Source organism: Drosophila virilis, chromosome 4 (assembly GCF_030788295.1).
Source record: "Drosophila virilis strain 15010-1051.87 chromosome 4, Dvir_AGI_RSII-ME, whole genome shotgun sequence".
Taxonomy (NCBI): Eukaryota; Metazoa; Arthropoda; class Insecta; order Diptera; family Drosophilidae; genus Drosophila; species Drosophila virilis.
The window spans coordinates 6,494,334-6,510,621 of record NC_091546.1 but is presented as its reverse complement, the minus strand read 5'-3'; the positions used below and the strand labels follow the sequence as shown (position 1 = coordinate 6,510,621).

Genomic DNA, 16,288 nt, shown 5'->3' with positions numbered 1-16,288 from the left:
TAAATAAAAACGAGCAAGAGTTGAAAAATCTAGGAGATTTACCATAATTATTATTTGTCTACCCTAAAAATACATTTCCTCTGCTACCTAAAATATTTTATGAATAAGACTTTAAATATTGTTAAATAAAAAACAAATTATATTTAAAATAACAGTCATCAATCACAGGCATCTGACTGCTTTTCACATATGTGCGCTCGTATAGGGTAAAAAATGATTAAATTAAGAAACGAGAATCCGAAACGTTTTGAGAAATAAAATATATGAAATGCACATAAATTTCAAAAATTATTCTAAAATGCAATCAAATTATTCGCTGTCCCAGCAAAACGTATACGACGTGACTTGAGAGAACCAGTTTATAGCCCGGAGCAACACGAAAGCCAAAGATCTATCGAGTACCTCCCCTTGGTACACAATAATGATTAACACCCGAAAGGCGAATGGAAAATGTGCACGTAAGCGGATACAATCAAAATTCCATTTGGAAAAAAAAGTATCCTGAGAAACGCACAATCAGTCATTAACATCGTGGCAAAAGAAAATCAAATGGAAACGGGGGCGGTCCAATAGACGACACCCCACATACCCTAAGCCCCCTCACGCGGGCCGACGTCGATTCCATTCAATTTCGTTGTTGGTGGAAAGCCACTGGTCACTGCCTCTGCTATTTTTGGGTGGGTGGTTGTTTGCCGCCGAGTCCGGGTCCGGGTGGTGCGCGGCCAGTCTAATCAACATCAGCGTAACAATTTGTTATGAATTCAGCAGCTCAGCCCAGGCGGCTGCTGAGTACATGTCACTTGGATGCTGCGCTGTTCTCTATTAATGGATGTTGTAGGCGTTGCACGCGTACCCAGGAGGCGTACCGGACATAAACCAGACGCATGTGGTTGTCATCTAGTCGACTAAGGTCTGTGGCACAGAGTCGGAACATTTAGTTTTTGGAAAATTACAAATATTGAAGAAATGATTACTGAAGTGCTTAAATTCTTTCGAAATTCAAAAGTATCGATAGTCGAACAGTCCGTCATTTCTTTATACGATACTATCGCTAAGCTTATTATTATGTTGTACTATACGATACTATCGCGTATTATTCTTGTGCATGTGAGAAAAAAGGTAGCATTTTATATATTTGTCGAATATTAAAGAGCCCAATTTATATAATATTAAATATCGTACTCATAAGGTCCGTAAAATTAAGCATACATTAAGTTTTTTGTTTCAAAAGCAAAGATATAAAAAATAACTTAAATTGGGTTTATTATTTTTAAAATTTTAAAATGTATAATATTGAATACTTAAGTTTATACTTTTATATATATACGATATTTTTCCTCAGTATAACTTGAAATTCCCAAAGTACTCTCAAATGATCTAAATCAACAAAAAAGAATCATCAGGAAAACTAGCCTAGCCATAACAAAATATAAAATAAATAAATGAAAACATTAATCAAAATAGAGTAGAAATTGATTGCCTGCTATGGAACTGTGGCACACACCTAAGACCAGGCACTGAACTAATCTCTGCGTTCGGCAACGCTGCGTTGAAAGCATTAGAAATAAGGACACATCATTAAAGGCAGCAGCAGCCATTTGCAGCAGGCGGCGGACGACAGAGGGCGAATATGGTTGAGGAGGGTGAACGGGCGGGATGGACCAGCACGTAGAACGCAGCACGCAGCACACATCCACATGCCCAGTCACAATGGGGAACGGTGCATAATTCATCACAATCAGCAACAGGAACTAGAGTTGACTTCAGATGGAAATATCCAAATTCAATGCTTTACCTACGGCCAAAGTCCTTTCTGTGGCAATTGTAATTGCAGTTCCAGGGCCGAGTTATGCAGCATTAAAAATGCGTGTGGCAAGCGGGCACCAAGTGTAAACCCGAAACGAGGGGATAAAAATCACTCATATGAGTGGAGGTTGGGTAAGTGTCTGCTCTGTGAGTGTGCGTGTGTGTGTGTGTGTGTGTGTATAGAGCAGAAGAGAGTCACCAAAATTACGCAAATGCTGACTCAGCTCAGCTGCCGGCCGAGCCGCCCAGTTATCGAACTGTGGACACTTTCATTGCGAAGCTTGTCAAACTTTTAGCTTGAAATTCTGAAATTCGCCTTTGGTTGTGTCTGGCGTGTGTGTTTGTGTGTGTGTGTTTGTGTTTGTCCTATGTCTATGTGTGTGTGGTGTATTCTGCTGTTGCTGCTTCTTCTTTTGCAACTTTTGCTACGTTTACTCAACGCTTGTTGTTGTTTGCATAACATTCCATATCCATTTGCAAAAACGCGCAAAAAAAAAAACAAGAGTTCCCATGTCAATGGAGCACGGATAGATACCCTGTAGATCGGCTGCTGAGAGAGTCAGAGGGGCATTCGAATAGTTATACATATAGATCACTTTACTAGTCGTTCGCTTGGAATTGAATTGGAATTGAATTGGTGGAAAAACATTCAGTTTTTCTGGATCGGAAGCTGGACAAGTAGGCTTATAAGATTCTCATTCTTGATTAACTCTAGTGTCTGTTATGGCATTGTTGTAAAATTTCAAGGCTTTCAAGTTGAATACCATATGTATATATACATATACCATATGTATATATCTCTACTTGTAGAGAGAGAAAATGTATATTATAGATTTCTTTGTATACTATACGAGCACCAGCTTAATAACTTGCTGTCTATACTATACGCTCATGATCTTTGAGATAGGCTCAACTCAATAATTATCGATTTCGGAGAGGAAAGCGCAGACATAGCTTACTCCATATACAGATGTCTCCCACCTACAAGATACCCTCTGCTGCCCTGCCTTAATAACTACAGGGTACAATAAAAAAAAAAAAAACTGAAACACAACAATAACGGCAACAAACAACCCCTTTAGAACGACGATGACGTTGCGAATGTATGGGGTGGGACATTCGCACTCGCACATCTATCCATTTTCCACTTTCCATTCCCTCCTGGCAGCATTTTAATTCGAATTGGTATTGCAGGCATTGTTATTGTTGTTTTTGTTGCCGTAGCACTCATTCTACAACTGCTCTCCGACTGACTGTTTGGTTTCCATTTGATGCTGATAAATTGTAAGTGCGTTGGGTGGGATTTGGGCTCTGGGCTTGGGTTTGGGGTTCAGGATTCAGGATCGAGAACTGTGCACTGAGTACCGGGCGCGGTAATGGCCATGTTCGTCCCACAGGGGTGTTAAAGCAAAGCCAAAGAGGAAGTTGCATACAACGCATAATTTGATAAAATATTGCACGCTGTTTCTTTGTTAGAATTCGGTGGATGAGCATTAGATGTAATCAATAAAATCTCTAGACACGAACGAATGAGGGAAACCCATTTAAAAGTACCTGACATAAAAGTGATATGGACATATTTCACTTTATATTTTGGCAGACGAAATGCATTATACATCTAGTTGATGGAGTAAATTAAGTTATGTATTTCTAGCTCGTGAGAAAGTTTCAATTAGAGAAATTAGCTCCATTTGAACCTAGGCTCAACTAATTGTTGAAATAACATGAATGTATTTATCCTTTTTTGTGAAAAGTTCCGATATACACGCAACGTTTGTATTATATAAATAAGAGTAAGACATACTAAGCCGAGAAATTATTTTACATACATTTCAATTAATATGCATGGCAAACAATTCGTCACTTTAACATCCAGATGCTTGTTATTTAACAGCTAAAAATTAAGAAAATATTTTAAGAACATCCATTCACATCACATGAATAATCTGCATGACATATGTGTATCAACTGATCTACATTGAATTGCAATGTTTAACTTGCTGTCAAATATCTACAAATAGGCTGTAAATATTGCCAACTTGCATGACATTGCACTTTCGATAAAACCAGCTTGTTATTGATATTTAATATTTAAACAGTTTATTTGACATGCGGATGCGAATAATTATCATAATAAGGCTTCATTGTTATTAATAGTTTTTTTTCTTATTACTAGAAAATCTCGTAGCTAAGTTATAAATTTGTTGCGAAAGTATTAACAAACTTCGAATCGAAAACAAGTGCACAAGTTGTATTGCATAGACAAGTTCTACCCTATTACAATGCTGCGCAAAAATACTTTGCTCTGATAATCCAATTAAAGCTGTTCGCCCACGAATTGCCTTCTGCGAAATGCACAAAGTTTTGCAAGGCAAACTTTTTCTGTATTTTTTTTTTTCTAATGGCCAAGACAGATATCAAGTGCGAAGGCTCTAGAAATGAGCTATAAATATAAAATACTTAGTCGTATATTTCGAGAGGCCAGGCAACAATGTATTTCCCCAGCGTACAATTGACACATTTTTGCCCATTCGAGCTTCACGACGTTCTCCAATAAAAACAACAAATAAATATGTGACTGTTGAGCAAATAAAAGCATCAACCGCAGCTAGAAAGTACGAGATGTGCTGGGCTAATCATGGGACAGCCAAAGTGTGCTTGTACCTTGAAAATGTTACGCCAGGGAATCATTAGACGGCGACTCTTACGTTTCGATGGCCTGCCATAAATACTCGATATGAGCCAGAGTGTGGCCATCGATAATAAGGTTAGGCTTGGGCCTAGCAGAGCCCTTTTCTATTCCACAATAAAATGCTAATGATTGATTCGCATGGCCCCATGGAGTGCAGTTTGCGAGTTGGCCCAAACCATAATGTTGGCATTTATTTTGTTGGGTACCAACTTTAAATTGGGGTTCTGGCTTTTGCATTTGTAATTATATACTAAACAAAAAAAAAGGAATATATATATATATATATATAGTATTCCAACAATTGGGCAGAACGGACGAACCTAATGATGACTGGGCGCAAATGTACAAATCTTAATTATGCAAATCACGGTCATGCATAAATTATGTAAATTATAATGAAATTCCTCATGGCAACGCAACGATTTTGCCAGTCCAAACAGTTCTGGCGGCTTTGTGCCCAAAAATTACAATATATATGTATATATACATACCATACACGATATATGTATGATATATGTGTCTGTAAAATATGAAAACCAAACATTTAATTCGAACCAACACGCAGGGTGGAAAATAAATTGCAATGTAAATGCAGCATAAAAACTGAATTAGTACACGAACAATTCCAAATGAGACGAGAGAAAATGCCAGGCCAAGTACAAGAGAAAGAGAGAACGAGAGAGACATTGAGAGAGAGATGAATTGAAATCTCTGCAATATATAAAGAGGCCCCGAGCCCAAGACTCTCGCCAAATGCACACAAATAGCGCATTGTGCGGAGGGGCTGCTCACATTTCGTATACTCCGCGGGCCGTTTAGGGTGCAAAAAGTTTAAGGAAATGGGAAAAAAATAATGCCATACGGTGTTGCCTGGCCCATAACATCTGACACAATAATTCCGAATCCTTAGTGTGCCAGCACTTTATTAAAATAAGTAAATATATGCTCGAATTATGGCTGCTATCGAAAATGATTGAATTCATCAAGAGCTCAATCATCGGGTCTGTCCCAGAGTATTTATTATGCAGAAACTTATTAGTTTCCTGGCAACAAGAAATTAGTTATTCAAGTCCTGTCTGTGACATCAGCTCATATAAAGAAAGTGACGAGAGCTATGAATATGATTAATATTATGGCAAATATAATGATTTATAAGAGCTTAAGGATTAGTTTTTATAGCTCGGGTAGCGTATCTCATATATAAAGAGGTAATAATTCTTAAAATAGAATCTATTATATTCGAAAATTTTTTCGTGAGTTGCGTTTTTGATTGAAAATACATTTTTTTAAGCTCAATCATTGAGCATTTGCAGGCGTTTGAGCAGGAACTTATTAGTTCCTTGGCAAGAAATTATTATTCAAAAAATTGCACAAAAAACATTTAAAAAATAAACAGAAAGCAGCTGCAGTAAACTTTTCTCTCAGATAATAAAATTGAAAACCCAATTGCACAGGGAAAATAGAAAATATATAAACACATTGATCCTTCCAACTCTTCATTTTTTCCCTGTCGAAGCAAAATAACCACTTATTTAAGATTTCATCATTTGCATCACAACAAGTTCTTAGAAATAAAAATAATATTTACTAAAGGCTCCATTTGAGCTTTTAATCAGGAACTTATTAGTTTCCTGGTAACAAGATAACTTTTGTCAAAGTCCACAGAATATTCCAAGTAAATGTAACGCAAATACTCATTATGCGCCGGCAAGAAATTCATTGGAAAAGTGCACAATGCGAATCTAGACTAGCTAAGGAAATAATTGCTCGCTTAGCATCAAAACAGACATCATTAGTTTACAAGCGATATAGTCAAAGATATCAACAAAGAGCATAGTTGTAAACTAATAAAAATAATAAAAAATTAATGAGCAGACTTTAAACACAACAATAATCTTTTAAGATGGATGAAAATTTCAATAAATTAAGGTTAATCCCAGTTACAGGAATTGATACGCTCCTTGCCAGAGCTGCCCAAATCTATTCATTGTCGAATTGGCGCCCAACGTGGGTAAGAAACCAAAGCATATGCGGTGGATTTCCTGGAAATTTATTGTCCGTTTCGAGTAGCCACAAAGCAATCATAGGAAATAGCCACAATGTCATCGCTGCCAACATTTCAAGCAAACAGGCAGCTACTGACGTTTCTTGAGTAAAATGTGGCTATGGCCAATCGTGGTCTTAAGCTGCCCACATTCCGGCTAGGCGTGTCAATTGTGGCAAAGATTAATCCAATTGGCTACATACATATTTCAAATATAAAGACTAATCTATTATTAAACAAAATGTGAAATGTTAATCGAAATATGTTATATAAAGAAAATTAATAAATATTCGATGCAAGAAATAAACCAGAAACATTTTAGTTAATCGGTAACAGATCGCTATTGTTGATGCATTTGGTATCAAGAACTATCGTTCTCAACAGTTTATTAGTCACTTGGCAACAGGATAATGTTTATCAATATCAAAACAAAAAAAATTAAGATCTTAATAAAGAACCAATTGGTTATTTGACATTAGGTCGCTACTGCTGATGCTCTTAACAAGCAACTTATTAGTCACTTGGCAAGGGGATAATATTTATCAATGTGAATAAAATTAAAGATCTTAGCCAGGAGCTTATTAGACAATCGCCAACTGGAACTTATAAGTTGCTTGACAAGAGGATAAATCATAAAACGTTTAATATGAATCGAACATAATTTAAGCAGTAATTTATTTATCTTTATGAATGTAACAAAAATGGTTCACGAAAACGTAAGAGAAAAAAAACCTCAAAAATCAAAAAACTACAATTTGTTGCTCTCGCAAGCCACCCACATGAAGCAGGACATGCATGATACGCATACGCACATGCATACAATCGCATTTACACATACGTACACACACACAAATACATACATTAAATTACAAAAAAATATGAAAAATATACAGTATGTCAATAAAGTGTTTTGACTAACGAAAAAAAACTAATTTTTTGGGTTTAGTTGAAAATAAATGTACCTAAAAGTGAGAATTTTTTTTCAATTCTAATTTATTTCGATTCTATATTTTTCCTAGAACTTAATGGCAAAAAGAATTGTTAAATAACATTACCCAAACATTTTATAAAATTAAAAAACTAAAAACATTCAAATTTTATGCTGTCAATAAAGTGTTTTTACACGAAACTTTATTACTAAATAACAATGTTAAAAAAACAGGAATATTTTTTTTTAATACTTTGTGTGGCTGCCATTAGCGTCACATACAGCCTGCAATCGCCGTTTCATTGAAACAATAAGGTTTTGTATGTATGTTTCTGGAATCTTCTGCCATTCTTCCAGTACAGCAGCTTTTAAATCAGTTTTTGATTTTGGACTCCGCTTTGCGACTTTTTTTTTCAAATATGACCACACATTTTCTATTGGATTCATATCTGGACTTTGTGGTGGAGTGTCTAACACCTTTCCACAGTTGTACAACAGCCAAACTCTTACCATATGAGCTTTATGCTTCGGGTCATTGTCCTGGTAAAATTTAAAAATTGGCTTATTGTCCTCATAGAATCCAAATTTCTGTGCACTACTGACGAGATGTGTCTGTAAAATGCTCAGATATTGTCTAGCATCCATGGTATTCTCAATGAAGGTCAAATCTCCTACACCCTTGCTCGAAATACACCCCCACACCATCACTGATAGTTTTCCGAATTTAACGGTTGGAATAATATTGCGGTTTTCCAACGCTGTTAGTGGCTTTCTCCAGACTCTGGATGGCCCATCGTTGTAGAATAGCATCATCTTGCTTTCGTCACAGAATATGACGTTACTCCAAAAATCGTTCGAACTATTTACATGGACTTGAGCGAACGATAGCCGCTTCAAAATATTCGCCGCCGATAGTAGAGGTTTTTTCCTGGCAACTCGTGATGTGTAGTCATTGGAATTCAGTAATTTTCGGACAGTTTCATGTGACACATCAACACCACTTTCTTCCTTGAACTCCTGAGCAATATCCCTAAGCGAAATTTGTGGATTTTTCTCAATTTTTCTCAGAATTTTTCGCTTATCTCTGTCAGAAATTTTGCAGGGTCGACCACATACTGGCTTTGCCTCTAGCCTATCTTCCTTATTGGCTCTGTTTAATATGTTGTATATCGTTGCTTTTGATAAATTAAACATATCAGCCAGTTCCGAGACTTGACGTCCCATCTGATGGTTATAATACACCAGCTGAGCGACTTCAAAAGTTGTTCTTTTTCCTGGCATTTTATTTTTCATAAAATTAAAGCAAAACGTTATAAATTGCAATAGAAAATGACAAGAAAAGTCGAAGACACAAGAGAAGCCAAAACGCATGGGCCCAAATCTAACGGGATCACCCAAAAGAGAACGGCAAAACAATTTACCGTAGCTGTAAAAACACTTTATTGACAGCATAAAATGTGAATGTTTTTAGTTTTTTAATTTTATAAAATGTTTGGGTAATGTTATTTAACAATTCTTTTTGCCATTAAGTTCTAGGAGAAATATAGAATCGAAATAAATTATAATTGAAAAAAAATTCTCACTTTTAGGTACATTTATTTTCAACTAAACCCAAAAAATTAGTTTTTTTTTGTTAGTAAAAACACTTTATTGACATACTGTATTTCTTGGAAATGACAGCGAGGCGCAAGCCACGTGTCGCCGCCTCTGCGTCCGAATTGCAGACACATGCATTGTGTGAAAGCAGCAAAAAAAATTGATAAACAAAAAACTTTTCATGCAAGGCAAAAAATATATATATGTATATATATACATATATAATAGTCGCATACAAATAAAAATTATTCGTTGAGCATATCTTTTTTTTCGTAGCACAAGCCACGAGTGAACGCTGGCGCGTATAAATAATGAATGCCGTTTGGCAAAGTGCTAAGCAAGTACTTGAGGTAAAAAGTATCGATTACTTCTTGTTCGGCGCTGCACAACACTGGCTGTGAAATTAACAGAAAAATGTTTGGCATGTGCCATTCGCTGGCATTGTGCCCACTTTAAACAATGCGATGCACACACACACATACACTCAAATGCGCTGCCCGCATATACACACATGTGTATGTGTGTATGTGTAGAAAACTACATGCAGTTGAAATTCGAATTCATATTATGATGCATGAGCAGCGACAGCGGCAGCATCGTTCAACCCCCAAGAGGAGCGTCGGGCGCAACGAGAAATGGCTTTGTCAACGATTGCCAAGCAGACTAAGCAACTGCGTGCCCAGGATCAGCGGGCGACGGCGGCGCTGAGCATGTGATTAGATTCAGTTTCAATGGAAATTGAAATCAGAGACAAAGCGTAGCGCAGCCACCATACACAGCTGGGTATGGCAGGGTTGCAAAAAGTGTACGGTAAAAGCGTTGCCAAGAAGAATGTGAATGATTTTCGTCGGGTTGCAGTCGCAGTAGTATGTATGTATGTAGTTGTGCCCGGGCATTAACAGTGCTACGGCCAGTGATTCATGTAGATTTCTTGCTGTATATTTCTTCTTTTTTTTTTTTTGCTGGTATTGGTAGAGGACAACCACTAAACGTCAACCACCAACGTCAACGGCAGCGGGCCGCGGCACACATTCATGCTTGCGTGTGTGTGTGTGTGTGTGTGCTGTGCGAGCGCTCGTAATATTCTATCGCTGCCGAGATTAACACCAGGGAACGCACAGACGCCGGCAAGGCAAAAATTATAATTCGGGCTGCGTCGCTGGCGTTGGCAGCAACACAAGCAGCGACAGCAGAGCATATCGGAAAATCGTTATACGTTGAATATACCACAAAATCGCGGTCGGCAGCGGCAACTCCGTTGTGTTGTTTTGGCCGGCACCCGCAACTCCTGGCGCTCCTCACACTCGCGCATCGAATTCGAAGCCTGCCACAGCGGCAACGGCAACGGCAGCATCAGCAGCAGCCGCATTTTAATTTTGCGGTGCGTGCGTTTTAATATATGTATATGTATATATGTATATATATATAAACGGATTTCTTTGCTATTTGCCCTCTCGCTCGGGCGCTCGCTGCGGTCGTGTTTTGTGGTTAATTTAAATAAATAATCCTTAAAGTGCGGCTTATATTTACAGTCAGTGGCATTATAAATATGCGATAATAAAAGCAAACAGTGCACTAATAAATAAATAATTAAAACGGAAAAAAATAATAAGTACATATTTTTAAATACAAATTCAAAATAAATAATTTTATAAACAAAATCTAGTTAAAAACGCGCATATTTAACTTTTAACGTAATTATATGCAAAGCGCCATCTGTGTGTAGCTTTGTGAAAGCGCAAACATTTAAACGCTTCTAAATCAACCTAATTAATTGATAATAAAGAAAATCTTTTCCAATTGAAAAGCATGTTTATATTCGCAAGCCTATGAAATTGTATTTAATCCTAAATATGGACAAATGCGCAAAGCTGTTCAGAAAAGAAACGATTGAATTATCAAGTATATGTTTTCAATATCAAAATGAATGCATAATCAATACTTAAAATATATTTTCATATTTAAATTAAAAATACTATGATGTGTAAATTAAAAGTTTGAATTGTGAAAATTGAAAATAAATAAGGGACAATAATAATATATACATATTTTTAGCAATAAAATAAAAACGTTGAGTCTCATTTAAATAGGCATAACATACACAAAACGCCCTCTGGGGCAAAGCTTTTCAACAAGCTCGAGTTTTTGCAGCTGCCCGACAGCTGGCGCTGCATTTACCATGCTGACAGCCCTGTTTAAATGTTCAGTTAGCCAAAAATATATCGAGGCGACTACCCTGTAATTACACATTCGGCTGCTCAGCATTTAAATTGTTTTTGGCATATTTGCAGAATAAACTCTAAAAATGGATCCCTCGAATTTGCCCTTTGGATTTCCGGGTCTGCCCGGCCACGGACACATGCCCATACCGCCGACGGCCAATATGCTTGGCGCGCACGGACATCCAGCGCCCACGGCCAGTCCGCCGCAGAGCGTGCCCGGACGTCGCACACCGCTCGGCTCCGTGGGCCTGGGCGGCTTCTATGCCCAGGGTCTGGGCATGTCGCAGCAGAGCATGACGCCCACGGATGAGAATAAGCCCGGGCCCAGTGGCACCGATAAGCCTCTGAGTCCCACGGCTGCTGCGATTGCGGCCATAAGCGGCGGCACCAGCACAGCGGCCATGTCCAGCATTGGCGGTGTTGGCAGCGGCGGATCTGGCGGCAGCGGCCCGAATGGGGGCAAGCAAAAGAATCGTCAGGGCAAGACGGTGCGACTGAATATCAATGCGCGGGAGCGCAGAAGGATGCACGATCTGAACGATGCGCTGGATGAGCTGCGCAGGTAAAAAAACGAAACTATATGTGAGTATTTTTCCGAACCGACTAATTGACTTATTGTTTTACAGCGTGATTCCCTATGCGCACTCGCCCTCAGTGCGTAAACTATCCAAAATTGCCACCTTGCTGCTGGCCAAGAACTATATATTGATGCAGCAGAATGCGCTGGAGGAACTGCGCAGGTAAGTGCTCCGAATTTAACTCTATACGAAAACATTCCTCAATCTATTATAATTTACAGACTGCTTGCGTATATACAGAGCACCACGGGCGCCGCTCCCCTCGATTTGGGCGCCTTTCCGGCAGCGGCCAAGCTGCAAGCGCTGCTCGCTGGACCACACCATGAGCCGCCCACAAGCAGCAGCAACAGTTAAATGCTGCTCCACTAGAAGAAGCTGTTTGCCATTAACAAGAGAGAAGCAATACGTTTATGTTTAAGTCAATTGAAGAGCCAAATAATTGTGTACTAGTCAGGCCAGAAGGTTGAGCATCTGTTAAGTGATATTTAGTTCTTTTATAAGCATTTCCTTTATGCATTTACATATATACTATAATGTAATGTCTGTATAGATTGTAAGGCGAATATAATCAGTACGCGCAATAAAATACATTCTAGAACAACCAATCATACGAGAGAACAGGGCGCAGTTGACATGGCAAATAGTGTGATTGAATTCGAATTTATTTAAATAGGCCCATTTTGGTGAGGCAGAAACAAGGTTCGAAGTTGAGCTAAGAGGTCTGATGTGAAAGCAATTCAATTTGTTTAAATTTGCTCGCAAGACAATTAACATGAATGATTGCATATTGGATCCTACGCCTGAGATTAAGAGTACGCTTTAATCTCAAGCAGACAACAAGTTTTGTAGACATGCGAAAATAGGCTCGGGCATAATTTATTGGGTATATAGACTAGCCTTTGCATTTCCGGGCCGTATATGCGGGACTATAGTCTAATATTTGTAATATAAGAAATTAGAAACGAGAATGCTATAAAAATTTATGGTGTTGCGGATATTTGAGAATATGAAACTGTTGTTGAAAATATCTTGTAGAACAGTATATTATGCCTTATAAGAAATTGCTTTTCGCTCGAGTGTTCCAATGGCAGCTTAATGATATTGTGGTCCGATGTTAATAAGATCTTGAATATATATGAGAAGCATACTAAAACTTATAAATGACGAGATTGGTCTAGATATTTTGTTAAACATAAGAGTTTTCTATACAAGAACCTACGATTCGACCGATCGTTTCTGTGACAGCTTTATGATATAGTGGTCCGATCCGACAGGTCCCAGAACAAGACAGACATCCTATATAAAGTATCAAGACGATAGCTTTAAAACTTAGAGACTAGCTTGCATAGAAACACAGAAACGGACGGACAGACAGACTTACAAGCGGACATGACTATATCAACTCGGCTTGATCTAGAATATATATATACTTAATGGATTTGGAGATGACTCCTTCTATGCTTTATATATTTTATGACAAAATTAAAATTAAAATAATAGTTTTTACAGACTACCTTGCCGGAGTTAGTATGTGGGGGACTATATATATAATATTTTTCATGTCATAAACCGAAAAGAATATATACTTATATATTCAAAGGGACTTTCTCGACTTTCGCTTTGGGGCCTATTTAAAATGTGTAAGAAAAATCGTTTGTCATTTTCATTTCCTCCATAGCGTAGTTCTACTGTATTTGCACACGCCATTAAAAATATTGCTCAATCATGCGTTTTGTTTAAACAAAATTAACATTTAATAACATTCAATAATCAGACATGTAAAACAGGCAATTAAGTACTAAATCGCTAGAACAGCAATATAATCAAATGCACAAATCGTCTATATATATATATGTATATATATATGCATGTGTGTGTGTATGTATGTGCAAAATATGTATAGGTGTAAAGTGTTGATGAAAACAAAAACGCTGATTAACACATTTCACTTAAAAGCTAAGAATATGGGAATACTCGAATATGCGAAATAAATAAATGTATGTAAGACAAGCGGAGCGGGACGGCTTGGTAGCGAGCTCTATTTAATAAGGAAGTAAACCCAATGCCGATCAGTCCGGTATGCCCGAGGACAGCACCTTGTTCTGACCCGTACGAAAGATGCATTGGGATGCCGGCAATTGGCCAATCAAGAACTGACGCATTTGCTCCACAGCATGACGCGAATGGCCAGTGCCATGGAAGGCAATGGTGGCATCGCGACCCGCATGATCCATGATGATATCATCGCCGCCGGGATGTTCGCGCAAAAAGTGCGTCACATCGTAGACGCGATCGTAGATGACAATCCAGCAATCGTCGAAGCTGTCATTCGGGCGCATCGATCCTGCCTTTGGCCTTCTCCACGCTGGGCAGAATGATGACATCGCCCGTTTTGCCCGATTTGCTAACGGCAGCGAGTGGTCCAATGCGCAACGATTGCAGCAGATTTGTCAATGCCGATGCCATTTGCTTCCGGTAGTTGGTATATTTTGCATTCACTAGACGGTCCGAACTTTCGCTTTTTTTATTTATATATATATTTTTTTTTATTATCGCAACGACGTCACCCGCGTGCCAATTGGAGCGTCAAGTAGTCAAAGTCCCTCACTCTCTCTCTCGCTGAATGTGTCTCAGTCTTAGTTTTTGTTTTTTTTTTTTTTTTGGTTTTCAGTTTGGCTGGCCCACAACAGGTCCGGTCTAGTTGCAGCTCGTGTGGCTACTGGCGATCGAGTGTCGTTCGTGCCGTCGACTGTAATCGCTTTATAAGTGGCAACACGTGAATCTTGGGCTCGCAGCGAGCGCTGATAAGGCTTCCAGCCGCCGACCACAAGCTAGCGACGGGTGCCCAGACAAAATGTTACATATCTGTAGCTATAGCCAACTATTATTATTTATTTCATCAGCAATATTATGTGAATGTAGACCGAACAGTTTAGGTATTACAAACTTAGCAGGGAAATTCGGCAAAAATTAAAACGAAATTCGCATTCAATAAAATTACCAAAAAAAGAATCGAAGCGGAATTCGGTCAAACTTAAAAGGAAATTCGCATATACTATTGTGGAAGGGAAATTCGCTGTAAGCGAAATTTTCCCATATACCAAATTCTACATTGTGGAACAAAAATCGAAGGGCAATTTGGCCAATATTAATAGAAAATTGCATGTCGAAATTCAATCATTCGTAGTAAAGAAAGCCTATGAAAACTATAAACTAAGCGTAGAGAAAATCAGGAAAATTTATTCAATTTGAAGATAGAAATTAGAGGGATATTTACAAGTCACTAGTGACAGTAAAGGAGGCCTCTTAGCTGTTAATTCAGCTTTAGATCAATCTTATCAAATAATTTGGATGCCAGTTAATGAAAATTGGAAATTGTGCTGACAGCACAAGGCTTAAGCTCATAAACTTTGAAACATTGAGTCTTATCGCTTTGTACAATTGATTAATTGCGGGCAATAAAAGCTGCATTAAAATGATTTACATATCACATTTGTTTTCATTGACTTAACATTGCACAAGCATATATATAAATATACATGTATAAATTTATAAAAATAAAACGTCTTTGTGTTTACAAGATTTATATACTTTTTTTTTGAAAATGAGTAATGAAACATTTGCAGCGATAATACTTGTATGCATATAAGCATCTACACAAATGAACTGTGTCCAGATTATTAATTGAATATTATCGAAATTTTTCAAAATTGTGACGCGCGTCTAATGGGCAACAACCTTATAAGGTATATTAAAATAATATATATATGTATATAAGCTGAACGAAGGTGGAATTATTTTGAAAATTTACCAGCCTATTTTGTTACCTCGAAATTGCGTATTTAAAAAAGAGGCTCAAGTCGGCAGAGAAGATGTCGATATCGATTCTTATCGGGGAAAGTTATCGTTATCGGGAAAGCTATCCCGGGCACCAGAAGGAGGGGGAGACTTCAATGGGTTCAGTTTATAAAAAGTATAAAAACTTTTTCATTTAAAAGCTATTAATCTATATATTACAAAGTTGCCACACAGACAAATACAAAGCAATACGCAATTCAGCAAATTATTTAACAAAAATATTTGTAATAAAAAGATGCCACATTCTAGAAAATATTTTTGTAACGCGTAATGCTCGGGACATAAATATTTGCCCATAAATATACGCACATAGCTGACGCCGGTGCTGATAGTGTAAGAACCGAGTAAATTTGATATGTTGAGAAATCGAAATCAATGTTAAGATCAACAATTGTCAATCCAGTGCTGGGGCTTCAGCTGAGCAATTGAATAGAACCACAAAAGTTAGTGCGTAATTTTAATCAAAAGTTTGATGCGTACATCTCTTAAACTGGGTTACCCGACTTGACTTTGACTAGGAGGTCAGCATGTGCATGTTTGCCAACCGCAATCATATCATGTTTC

The 16,288-nt window shown here is 37.9% G+C and overlaps 2 protein-coding genes and 1 long non-coding RNA gene across 4 annotated transcripts in view; 1 reads left to right on the top strand and 2 right to left on the bottom strand.

The window, feature by feature from the left end:
- The window catches only part of LOC26531518 (uncharacterized), an 81,888-nt gene that overhangs the window by 47,349 nt on the left and 18,251 nt on the right, over positions 1-16,288 (bottom strand). The window lies entirely within an intron of this gene.
- Positions 10,073-14,122, top strand: Oli (Olig family). Of its 2 annotated transcripts, none has more exons than XM_070209122.1 (4): positions 10,073-10,447; positions 11,358-11,850; positions 11,915-12,028; positions 12,088-14,122. In XM_070209122.1, exons 2-4 carry the CDS (start codon positions 11,372-11,374, stop codon positions 12,218-12,220), a joined length of 726 nt encoding a protein of 241 aa, XP_070065223.1. In that variant the 5' UTR covers positions 10,073-10,447; positions 11,358-11,371; the 3' UTR covers positions 12,221-14,122. The 2 variants fall into 2 exon arrangements, with proteins under 2 accessions (XP_070065223.1, XP_002052706.1); XM_002052670.4 differs by having other exon boundaries at positions 10,073-10,678.
- LOC6628268 (uncharacterized) lies at positions 13,936-14,607 on the bottom strand. Its single transcript, XM_002052671.4, is given in 2 exon segments — positions 13,936-14,194; positions 14,196-14,607. Coding segments are annotated over 2 exon segments (396 nt in total). The 5' UTR covers positions 14,333-14,607.

Coding starts and splice junctions, on each gene's coding strand:
- Oli (XM_070209122.1), top strand. CDS start 11,372: ATGGATCCCTCGAATTTGCCCTTTGGATTTCCGGGTCTGCCCGGCCAC. Junction 11,851..11,914: donor GCGCTGGATGAGCTGCGCAG/GTAAAAAAACGA, acceptor ATTGTTTTACAG/CGTGATTCCCTATGCGCACT. Junction 12,029..12,087: donor GCGCTGGAGGAACTGCGCAG/GTAAGTGCTCCG, acceptor TATAATTTACAG/ACTGCTTGCGTATATACAGA.